The sequence below is a fragment of the Petaurus breviceps genome, unplaced genomic scaffold (genome assembly GCF_028583685.1).
Source record: "Petaurus breviceps papuanus isolate PSGF00001 unplaced genomic scaffold, PetGlider_PUasm1.0 185, whole genome shotgun sequence".
Taxonomy (NCBI): domain Eukaryota; kingdom Metazoa; phylum Chordata; class Mammalia; order Diprotodontia; family Petauridae; genus Petaurus; species Petaurus breviceps.
This window is the reverse complement of record NW_027185797.1, coordinates 7,089,549-7,101,777: the sequence shown is the minus strand read 5'-3', so window position 1 is coordinate 7,101,777 and position 12,229 is coordinate 7,089,549. Positions and strand designations below refer to the sequence as shown.

Here is a 12,229-nt window from a genome sequence, read left to right as displayed (position 1 = left end):
GAGCTGGGCTGCTGAGGGGGCTCCCGGAGAAAAGAAGGACAACACCCTAAAGGGCCATGGAGAACAGCCACAGAACTGGACTGAATGCCAGCAGCCCTCCAATGACCATTCACTGGAAACCTAGGACTCTATGCCTATGAAGAAGGTCCACGCAGCGGCAGCCAGGTGGCACCGTGGACAGAGTGCTTCTAGAACCTATCACAGGTACAAGACATAACATGACAAGTCTGTCTACTGAAATGCAGGATCACTGAACTACTACATGTGAGGTCAGGCCGCTTGGGGGCGCCACAGTGCACAGAGTGCTGAGTCTGGAGTTAGGAAGAGTCATCTCTGAGTTCCAGCCTCAGATACTTTGTAGCTGTGTGATCCTGGGCAAGTCACTTTACCCTCAGCCTCAGTTTCCTCATCTGTAAAATGAGCTGGAGAAGGAAATGGCAAACCACTCCAGTATCTCTGACAAGAAAACCCCAAATGGGGCCATGAAGACTCAGACACAACTGAAAAACGACTCCATCCCCAGGGCTCAGCCCAACATACCTCTGCATGCAGTAGGCACCTAATATCTGTAGAAATGTCAGGATGTTTTATTGACTGGAAAGTTGCGATACTCTAGAAGTAAACCCAAGGAGGGCAGTGAAATCTTTGTCTTTTCTCAGGGCAACAGAAAGGCAGCAGCAATGGCATCCCTCTCCCTAACAATTCTGCCTACCGGCTAGTAGAAAGGAAATAGGCTCAGGCTTCTTTATGGAAATCAGCCAACTTACTTCTTCAACAGTGACGCCATCTTGGTAGAGAGGACAGTAAAGAATCTGTATGATAGAAGATCTGAGTGCAGTGGGAGCCAACTTTTTTGGCTAATCATGATAAATATGACATTTTTGGAACATGCTATTTCTTTTTTTCTTTCCCAACAAGAAAGAATAGGGACTTCTGCCAACACTGGCTAGCTGTGAAGAACAAGGCTGCATGCAAGTCAAGAACAAATCATCTTCCCCCCAAGAGTTCTTGCTCATAGTTTGGAAAAGAGGAGCAGGATTTGTTCTGCACACAGGATGAGCTAGGCAATCATAATACTCTGCCACCACATCAAGACAATCTGCCAGTGTAGGTTGAACAGTCCCCTCTAGAAAAACATCAATTTAATATACCCATGAAAGTGTTCAAAGAAGGAAATTTTAACTGTGGTGGCAATTTCTTTTTTTATTTTGCTTTTTAGAGGGGGGAAGGTAGGGCAATTAGGGTAAGTGACTTGCCCAAGGTCACACAGCTAGGTTTTGTGTGTGTGTGTGTGTGTGTGTGTGTGTGTGTGAAGTGTCTGAGGCCGGATTTGAACTCAGGTCCTCCTGATTCCAGGGCTGATGCTCTATTCAGTGCACCACCTAGCCACCCCAAGGTGGCACATTTCTTGAACCACAAAATTGGACAGCATTCCTTTGATGGATGAATAAAAGCTATATATACGGTAAAGTACAAGAGGACACTCATAGAGAGAGACCATTAAATAATGAATTGGCTGGAAGTTCAGAATGAACTATTTTTTATTCTATAGGAGGGGTGGCTCCACAAAACCGACACCCCACAAACATCAGCCTAAATTCAGGGAGATGATTGTCATCCCTGAATGACCAGGTGCAGCAGTCTTCAACTTCAGAATACAGCTCACCACAGAGGTGTGAAGCCCCAATCCTTTCCCAAGACACATCCAAGGACCCACACATGTTCACATCCCCCTGTGCATCTAGGCAAATACAGATTTATTCTATCTATTCTCAGGGGGTTTTCTGGTTAAAAACATACTGCTAAAAATCTAAAAACAATATCCAATCACACATGTATAGCCCAAAATACAAATTTCCCAAGTTAAAATTCATAACTCACTCATCTATAACATCAGTATGTTTGACAGTTCTAAAAACAAATACTTCCCCTTTAACGAGTGAAGGCTGCCTTCACCAAGTCAGGGAGACGCCTAGGGCAAACAAGAGTGGCAATGCGCCTCTCACCTGGTGGGGGTGGTTTGCTCTCCCACTCTGCATTCTCCATCATCTGCTTGGCTATCCTTTCCGCATGACATTGCTCTCGCTTCTGCTGGACCAGCTGCTGAAGTTCTGTCTTACAGGTTGTGACCCGTATTTGGTAAGTGGAAGGTAAAACAGCGCTGCTTAACACCTGCCCTGCAGGTTTCCTAATCTGCACAGCCGACACTTCTGGAGCCTGCAAAGCATGCACAACACCTGCGTCATGACAGAGACACTGAAAATCCTAGAAACCCTCATGTGGAAGTGTCTCCAAATAAATTATTCATGCTTCAGAAACAACACAACGTCAGGAGAAAGCAAGGCAAGTCCCCAACACAGCAGACCCCTCCCCACACCAGGCTGCAGAGCATGGGCAGGATGGTAAGGTTACAGCATGAGCTCTGGAACAAACATCCAAATCAACATTATCACAAAATCAAAGTATTCTGGGAAGTACACAGATAAGAGATGAGACAAGGAATTCTAAGTGCTGGACAACCAATGAAACCAGCTCTTTGTGCATGTTAATTTGGAGGGGAGAGACCTGGGATCTCATTAGTACAGAATTCCCAATTAAGACAATCTGTTCATGAGCCTAAGTGACCTCTTTGGGTCACAGGGTCAGGATGGATCAGAGGCAGGACGTTCTCTGGCCCCCTTAGCAAGCAGGACCTGCTCCCTAGGGCTCTCCCCAGGCTCTCCTCCCTTCTCTCTCTCTACTCCTTCTGAAAAGCTTGCCTGAATTCAAGAATTCTCTCTATACAGATGCCACAGTCTATCCCTAGCCTACTCTCTTGCCTAAACTCCAGTCATACATTGTTGTTGGCTTCTGTTTATTCATTTTTATTTTTGGTTTTTATATCACCTAACTTTCCCTCAGTATTCCTCTCCCTAAACCCTCCCCTTAAAACAAAGGTTGGTTTTGTTTTGTTATTTTGCTTTTTGAAGGGGGGAGGGCAGGGCAATTGGGGTTAAGTGACTTGCCCAAGTTCACATGGCTAGTAAGTGTTAAGTGTCTGAGGCCACATTTGAACTCAGGTCCTCCTGACTCCAGGGCTGGTGCTCTATTCACTGCACCACCTAGCTGCCACTGTTTTTTTGTTTTCTGTTTTTAACAGAAAAGATAAAGAGGAAAAAAATTCAGCAAAACTGATCAACACATTGAGAAAAATCCAGCATTATATGTGACATTCCACATGCACACATCTTGACCTCTGCAAGAGTGGAACAGAAGGCGTCTTCCCAAACCTCTTCTTGGAGACCAGTCTTGTGCTTCATAATTTTAAAACATTCAGTTTCGATGTTCTGTGGCCGTGTGCTTCCTATCAATATCACTGTCTAATGACATAGTGTCTAATGCCCTCCCAGTTCTGCCCACTTCTCTCCACATCGGTTCACATGAAGTTTTTCATCACTCCCAGTTAACTGCCCTACAAGATGTCTCTTTCTGGGTGTGCCACTAGCACGTGAAATTCAACATGCTCAAAGCAGCCATCACCACCCCCTCCCTCCCCTCTACTGATCCAGAGAGCCAGGCACTGTGCTAAGCACTGCACAAAGATTATCTCATTTTCACCTCACACTATTATCCCCATTTTACAGGTGAGTATATTGAGGCAAAGAGAGGTTAAGGTCACACAGCAAGGCCATCTCTAAGGCAGCATTTGAACTCAGGTCTTCCTGACTACCTCTGGCCATATGAACACCTCCTTCCCCCCCAGTTCACAATCTGAGTTCTCAGTGATTTCTTCCTCTTCCTCACTATAGCCAAACAATCTCTAACCTTTCTTGTGCCCATCTTCTTTCTGCTCAGAGCCACAACCCTGATCTGGGTCGTCATCTCTGTACCACTTACTGGCAGCCTCACTGGTCCTTCTGACCCCCCTGTCTCCCCTCTCCACACCAGCCTACACAAAGCTGAAAAGAGAATCTTTCAAGGAGAGAGATCTATGTATTTTGTTGTACTGCTCAAAAACATTCTGTGGTTCCCAATTTCCTACATACTCCTTAATCTGGGTCCCCTATGCCAACATATAATCAGTCAGGGTCACGACACCCAGTAAAGTTCCAGTGTGGCCTGATTTTGACTCATTAGACACAAAGCCAGAAGAAATCTAACACATCACTGCTTTCACAGTACCTGTGGAGAGGATGACAGGGTTATCCCAAGGCCAGCCGAAGACTCGGAACGAAGAGGTTTGCCTGTTTGAGCGGCCTCCTGATCACTGGATGGCCCATGCCCTTTAGGAAGGGCCGGGGGGATGTGAGCTGGCTCCAGTGACCCAAACATGCTCTTCCATTCTTCATTTACATTTGAATCCTGTTTTACATGTTTCCTGGCTGTGGAAACATATCCAAGGACTGTTACAGGGTATAAATGTCTTTTTAAAAGCACATATGCTCTGAAATAATTCAGGTGGAGATCTACCTTGCTTAGTGAAAGGCTGGTAAGCAGCTTCTACATTCTAATCACACAAGTTGTTTGGCAATAATGCTATTTGGTGTCTTCTCTGGAATCTCAAAATTACTTAGAAATGGACTCATTATCTCTCAGCTGATCCCCAAGGAGGCCAAACAGATGGTACAGCTGTGAGCCAGTGGCCACAGTGAATTCCCAGAGCTCACAATGCCGACTAGGAGCAGAGCTGAAATCAGCCCTTGGGATGGAGAAGGCAGGATGCTCATCTAGTCCAGCAGCTCAGAATTTAAGAAGCACTGAGGGAGTCGTGAGTGGACAGTTTAAGAAGCCCTGGTCTAGTCTGCAGACCACACTGGCTTCTTCCTTCCCTCTCTCTCCTCTCCCCTCCCAAAGCCAGCTGGGCCTCAAGAAAAGACAGCAGTTGCCTTTGCAGAAAAATATATTCTTTCTAAATAACTGGCTCAAGGTCCTAGCACTCCTTATCAGAAAAGCAAAGCAGCAAGAGGGGTGGAGTTGGTTCTCACAGGGATGGCTTCTGGCGGCAGAGGAAATCAAGGTCTTTCTAAATAATGACCAACACTGTGCAGTGGGAAAAGCACTAAGCTGGGAACTGGGAGACTGAGGTCTGCATGTTGCTTCAGGCAAGTCAGGAGTCAAGCGGTTAAAAGTCCATGTAATTATCTATAAAATGGAGGCAGTGGTTCTGGTAGCCCTTGCCTCTAAAGATAAAGTGCTTCCCGGACTTTCCGGCCCTCTGTGAATGGAAGCTCCCGAGCCTTTGTCCCCAGGAGCTGTGATGCATCATGGCAAGCACTGCCCGCCCAATCACAGACGTGGGGGCGACACTCCTGCCCGCCCAATCACAGACGCGGGGGCGACACTCCTGCCCACCCAATCACAGACGCGGGGCGACGCTCAGAAGGGGCAGCCAAGGCGGGGCTGTTGACACAGGCTTCCTGACCCCAAGCACGAAGCTCCTTCCACTCCATCGGGGGTCTCCCATGGAAAGAGGAAAAAAGAGCAGAATTGGATATGGGTCCAGAGGTCCTGCTGTGTCACCCCAGACTAGGCGCCACTGTTCTGGGCAGCAATGGCCTCTTACATAAGATGGGAGGGCTGGGACGGACCAGGCATCAAACTCATCAAACTCAACTAGAAAGGGATCCCTGAGGCCACGTACAGATGTAGAACACAACAAACTAGCGTGATCTGTGCAGCTGTGTCCAATTAAGGAGGTTCAGGATTCGCGTGAACAGAACACTTGGCACTTCAAAAGATTCAATATAGTTTATTGAGAATATAGGCGAATGGGAAGGAAACCAGAGATAACAGAGTAAAAGGCTTAGGAACAGTAAGATAAGAGCAACTATGATTAATGTGTATACACACTCACACTCACACACACACACACACACACACACACATTTACAATCATCACTGGTGAGGGGAAGCACCAACACCTAACCACACAAGCTGGGAAATCCCAGGTACAGCATCAGGGTCCCACTCGGGAGGGTCCCAGGCAGGATGTCTCCTCCATGGGTGAGAATTTGGGGTCTGACTCTTACAGTTTAAGTAGTGCTGAGAAAAAGGAAGACATACTGCCAGGTGTTTTTAGCAAGCATCATATCTTGTGTGAGGCCTGGGACAGAGGCCAATCCCTCTAAGGCCCCGCCCCAGAATGATGTTTCCGTGGAGTGGCTAGTTCCAGGAGTTGGGCAGTTATCATATCTCTTCTCAAGGATGTGGCCAGGGTCCCAGGAGAAGAACAGCCATCACATTCTCAGGATCCTCTGTGCCCAAACAGCTCGGGGTAATAGAAAGGTCATATTGAGTTGGGGCCTTGGTTTGTATAATCTTATTCCTCACAGAGGGGCTTACCTTGCCCCTTCAAGCTGGTTCTGAATCTCCTGTCATTATACACCTTCAAAATATGGTCCTTGGATGAAAGTAGAAGGCGTCCTTTGACATTTAATGCAACATTTGCAGAAACAATCAAGAACAATGACAACAGTAGGTCCTCAGAGTCTGACCTAATCACATAGTAAGTGACAGTAAGTCCAAGGGCTTTTATCCCCTAAATCTAGTAATGTCTAAGGAGTAGAGGCTTCAGTCCTCTGCCTTGTCTTCTGTTTCTACAGCCAGACAACAGCACTACGAGAAGGATGCCCAAGGAGCAGAGATAGGAGGAGGAAGGAGCCCAAGTTCTATTTGCTGGCTAACCACAGAGCCAGCAAGCAAGGCCGCTGAACCTCAGGGTCTGCTCCCTCACTGGGAAGGGATGGATATCGTGGTTACGGATGGCTGTGGTGGGGAATGATCAATAATGTGGGTGAAAGTGAACACCCTTTGTAAAATGGGGAGTGCTCTGCAAATGGAAATTGTACATCTGAAGCAAAGGAGCATCTTAAAACCTTCTGTTTTATTGCAGGTTACTCACTAAATTCCACAGAAACTGGCCTCCCAAACCTTCCATCTTCCCTCTGCACAAAGGCCTGGGCAGAGCTCGCTCCTCGTCTCGGCCCCTTAGACTTCTTAGCGCCCATCGAGGGCTCACTGCAGCACAACCTTGTGTGTATCACCTTCTCTGATCTCTCGAGGAGACAGGTACCTGTTCACCCTCCACTCACATCATCTTGGTTGGTTGGTTTGTTTCTTTTAAATTTATCAACAGACCAAAAGATATAGATGGATAGATCATAGCTATCTACATACGTAGACAGATTTTAGGTAGAAAGATAGAGACAGACACATACATACATACATTTTAGCCAGAGATAGAAAGATAAATAGTCAGAGACAGATATCTAAATTACAGATGCCCTTGTAGAATGAAACCTCCTTTAGAAAAGGTATCATCTCATCTTTCCTGTCTCCTCACTACCTACAAGCACAGTAATCTGTGCACAGCAGGATATTAATATATGTGTGCTGAGCTGAACACAAATGAAGCTGAAACTTTTGCCTACTTTTCCACTACTCATTTACCTTTAGTGTTCTTCATGGTACTTACAGATGAAGAAACTGCTCTCTGACAACACAAATCCAGTTTTTAAAAAAACACATTATTTCCTCGATGTTACACAGTGACAAATTATAGAACACAATAGTTTCTGAAATGTCAAAACTGTAGGCAACCCAGAGGCAATGCAGCAATGCATTCTGAGTGTCCAGGAAACCTTAAAAGACAATGGAGGAACACAACCCACACAGTGGCTGAGTTGTCTGGAAAATATTTATGTGAGAATTTGAACAAGAATCCCAAAGGATGAGAAGGTGCAGCCAAGGGAATGCCCATACTGACAAAATCACAGATCCATACAAGGACTGGCCTCAAGCAGGAGTAATTGAATTATCTTTCAGATGAGAAACCCCACAGTCCACACTATGAAATAAACAACCAAATAATCAAGTTATCTCACTTTCGGTGGGTATTAAATTTCTGAAGAATTCATATGTGGCTTTTATATCAGTATTGATTTGTTGAAACTAGTTCTGTTAAAGTGCCAATGATAAAAATGTAATGGGCAAAACATAGAGAAGGAACTAACCTCGTCTGTCCTCTGGCTCCTGTCTGGTTTTAACAAGATCAACTTGCCTCCCAGTTATGCCGAGAGCAGCCAAGTCAATGACTCCTTTCTGGCTGCTATCATGCAGGTGACTCTGGTCCACTATATTGGCCTTAGCTTTATTGGATTTCATCATGAAGTCTTTCAGTGCTAAAAGCTTGTCTTCTTCCTCCTCAGTCATTCCCTACAATGATAAATGAACATTGATTTTAAGTTGTTTTCATAAGAACCAATATATATAGAGGCGCCCCCGCACCCAACCAAGGGACAAATCTCACCAAGCTGAGAACATCAGTAAGAAACTAAAAAATGTACAAGTCAGCTCAGTTTTTCTAAAGAAAGTGATCAACTGAGACTTTTTTTCTGAATTGTTCTAAGTAAAATATAAGTAAGACAAGGACAAAAGCAAATTAGCTCCTGGTTATGCTTTATTTTCTTGAGAAAACCAGTGGTCAAGCAACTCAAATTATAGCCAGTCTATAAACAATGTCCATCTGTTTGCTACATGAGTAATAAAATCATGCAAAGTCAAATTCAACTCAACAAACTTTAAATGCTTGGTATATATAAGACATAGTGGTAGGGTCCAGAAGATAAATAATTAGAGGAAATGATCAATATTTGGAGTCAGAGGAACATTCCCCACCCCCCATATACATGGCAGAAGAAAGGCAGTCTCTATTTAATAGACCTCTGGTCTTAATGTGCAACAATAAATCACAACGCTGAACTAAATCAATCAATGCTTCTGTACTCTAGGGAAAAGCATGTGGCCACACCTTTTCCTCCTTACAGCTCTGATTTCATTCATTCTCAAAACCACTGATCTGCAGTTTCTAATTTGCCAAAATGGGGCCCCATTCCTTTACTTAAATGAGCTAAAACATCTTGGTCTCCATAGATTACTGTATAATTCTCATGAAATTTGTAATTTTATAATGCTTACAATCTTATAACTTTATAGTATAAATATAATAATTTTATAATGTAATCTTTATTTTACAATACTCATCAAAAATAAAAATCACAAAGTTAATGCCTCCAAAACGATAGCAAAGGTCAATGATAGCAAAGGATTATACGGTTTTAAAACTACTAATGTGAATTAAATGGCCATAGAGCTCAAATAATAAATCCTGAAGAACCACAGAATGAATGATTGCCTAATGTTAACCTGGGACACTTGTTTTATATAAACAACAATATGCTTCTGGCTTCTTTTCCTACTAAGATAGAATTGATCCCATGCTTAAGGTAGACATGTTTATAGCTGCAATAAATCCTTTCCTTTCTGTACATTCCATGTTTAGATGGTAAAACAGAATTGTATTACTGGCCATCTCTCAAAAACAGTAACAGCACCAGCCACTTCTTTTATTTCTTTTTATTGCACTTTTCTCCAAGGAACTCACAGAAAACGTAACACAAATCCACCAAACTCCCTCTGATGTCTTGGGAAAATATGCATTTCCTTATCTATAAAGATAAAGGAAAAAAGAAGGGCCCCAACAACCTGTGTAAGGAAAGGTGAAGGGCAAAACCAGGTGCCGATCTGATTCTCAATCCCACTCTCCAGGCTTTAGGATATCCTTCCTCTTCTGCTTTGTGAGAGGTGAATAATAACAATTAAAAAAGGGATCAGGAAAGAGGACCACCTAACAATAATGCACTTAGGGAGGAAATGGCTACCAATTGTAACACATAAGTATCAGTGGCCGAGATGCCGGCCTCACTATACAAGCCCTCAATGGAGAGTGTCAAACATGCCAAACAAAAATTCAATTGTTATAGTCAGCTATTCCTAAAATGTTCTTGTCCTCGGCATGTAATATTCAATCCACTACCTAACAACACCCCACCACTCCCTCCATTAAATGAGAATATTCCAAGTGATCTACTACTGCTATTTTAGAACAGCAGAGAAGCAGCTTGGGCCTAATAAGAAATGCTTAAATAAAATCACAAACCTATTTGCCTTTATCTGTAATTAAAACTTCATCTCTTCATAAGCAAAAAATTTCAACTGGCCAATTTTTTCAGAAAAACCTGAACCACCTTTTTTTCTCTTCTGTTAAGACATGCTCAGCTTGATAGTCTGAGCATATGTGTCTGGAGGAATCAAATCAACATCCACTAGGCAATGGATGGGTGCATGGGGCTGAGTCCACATGGTCAAAGGGCTATAAAGAACTGGGGGCGGGGGGAGGGGAGGGAAATGTTAAACTAAAAATGTCCAAGCCATGCTTGGTAAAGGACTTTGGAACTTTTCTAAAGAACCAAAAATTCATTTAAAAAATCTAGAGACGTTAAATCTAAAAAAGACTTCTTCTTTAAAAAGAGGAACGAGTAAGGGTGAGGGCCACCTGACACAGTACGAGCAGGAAGGTATGACTGGATGCCAAGAGGGCCGAGTTCTGTCCAAAAGAATATCTCAGATGAGGAGTCCTTGCTAAACATCTGGAGAGTCAACAGCTTCCAACTTTCAGAAAGGTTGCACTGGTCATTTGGAATGAATTATTAAAGTGTCAAGGCCAGCCCCCAAGAGCTCACTTAACCTAAGATGCTGCTGGAACAGAGAACTTCTGATGGAGTGAAGGGCTGCTGATATATTGTACAAGGGAGAAAGGGAGAGGTAATGGATAGTTACCAGACCTAGCACCTAACAGTGCCCAGCACAGGTGCTTAATCCAAAGGAGGAAGGAAGAAAGACCAGGACAAGTGCAAAAAGAAAAGGAGCTTGGTCTGGGGTTTCAGTCAACAACACACCTTTGCCCCTTCCCTTCCACCTTCAGGTTTAACTATCTTTTCCCACGTTCTCTTCTTGTCTCCTCAATGAGGATCGTATCTACTTCTGAAGCCAAACCAATGGCAATGACTGGCTGGTCTAGACCAGTCTGCCTGCCTCTTGTCCTTTTCTTTGCAGCCTGACACTTTGAAATGAAAAAGCAGTAGATTAAAAGAAAATGTCATTTTGTGTCCTTCTAAATGGGAATTCCAGTAATAACACCTGAGAGATGCTAACTAAGGTTGGAGCAATGTTTTTGGTGAGTGCCCTGGTTTACAGGGTCACATAATATGAAGTCTATCTACTCTGTGATCAGTGTGCCCAGGACCCAGTGCATACCAAAGAAAATGGAATAAATGTAGAAATACATTTAGGAATACATGTAGGAAAAGCAAAAAAATAAAATAAAGATATTGACTTTGTCCCTAACTCAATCTGATTCCACTCTAACCTAATCAACAGATGTGGCAAGGCACTTCCCTCTTCTCTGGGGTAAGGAGGAAGGCTGCATTTGGTTCCATCAGATGGGCTTGAGGGTTTTGCTTTGATACAAAGGAAGGCTCATTGAAGGTGAGGGCAAATAGCAATAAATGACTATGGTGTAAAAATAAAATATCAAGGAAACTTTTAAACAAGGCAGATGATATGGTTAAACCTGTGCTTATAAATGTTAATTTTCAGAAGGTGGTAATACCTGTGAGAGCAATTTCTTCAAAAGCTGTGCTATAGCCGGATCCTCAGGTGGGGGGCAGTCAGGGAGAGAGCCATTCCGTTTCTTTTGACGCATCTGCAGATGTCTGAAAAGGCTAGCAATATCTTTGGACCTCAAGGCATAATCAAAGATGGAACGGCTCACTGGCTCTTGAAGCACACTGAGGAGAACAATTTCCTTGTCAATCTACATTGGAAAAAAGGAAAAAATCATCAACCTAGAATGTGACAGAGTAAAAACAAAATTTTAAGGTAAAGCAGAAAAGTTATTTCCTTCCCAAGGAAAGTCTAAGATGTTGCCATTGTTCAATGTTTAATGTTCAGAAGAGAAATGAATGCCAGTTCTTAATAACTGAGTAAGAGTTCCTGCTAATGCATTGTCATTAGCAGCCAATTATTCTTCCCAAGAAAATGGCCTCACTAATGAACACATATAAAGGATAAAGGCCAAATGGCAGCTAATAAATGTCTTTACCTAGACACTTTCATAAGCCACTGATCTGTTTTTATGCAGACTATATCAAAATAGGACATCACCTCCAGGACTTAAAAACACCTAGAATTCCCACACTGTAGTATGAATATTCATAATGCCACCCAAGTATTCTTGCAATGATGATGGTCAACAACTGTAAGTAGGTCTTCCTTGCTGACTTCATCTGCCAGAAAGTAAGTTACGCCCTAGGCTACCCTCAAAGTCAATGCCTTCCAAAATGGGGTCAAC

The 12,229-nt window shown here is 43.5% G+C and overlaps 1 protein-coding gene across 2 annotated transcripts in view; it reads right to left on the bottom strand.

Moving 5' to 3' along the window:
• PIK3R4 (phosphoinositide-3-kinase regulatory subunit 4) overlaps positions 1-12,229 on the bottom strand; it is a 73,342-nt gene that overhangs the window by 20,620 nt on the left and 40,493 nt on the right. For both annotated transcript variants that reach the window (XM_069088402.1, XM_069088403.1), the window contains 4 exons: positions 11,489-11,692; positions 7,992-8,193; positions 4,162-4,361; positions 2,007-2,217 (listed from right to left, as the gene is read on the bottom strand). In XM_069088402.1, coding sequence (XP_068944503.1) covers positions 2,007-2,217; positions 4,162-4,361; positions 7,992-8,193; positions 11,489-11,692 — 817 coding nt within the window. The remainder of the gene's footprint in view (positions 1-2,006; positions 2,218-4,161; positions 4,362-7,991; positions 8,194-11,488; positions 11,693-12,229) is intronic.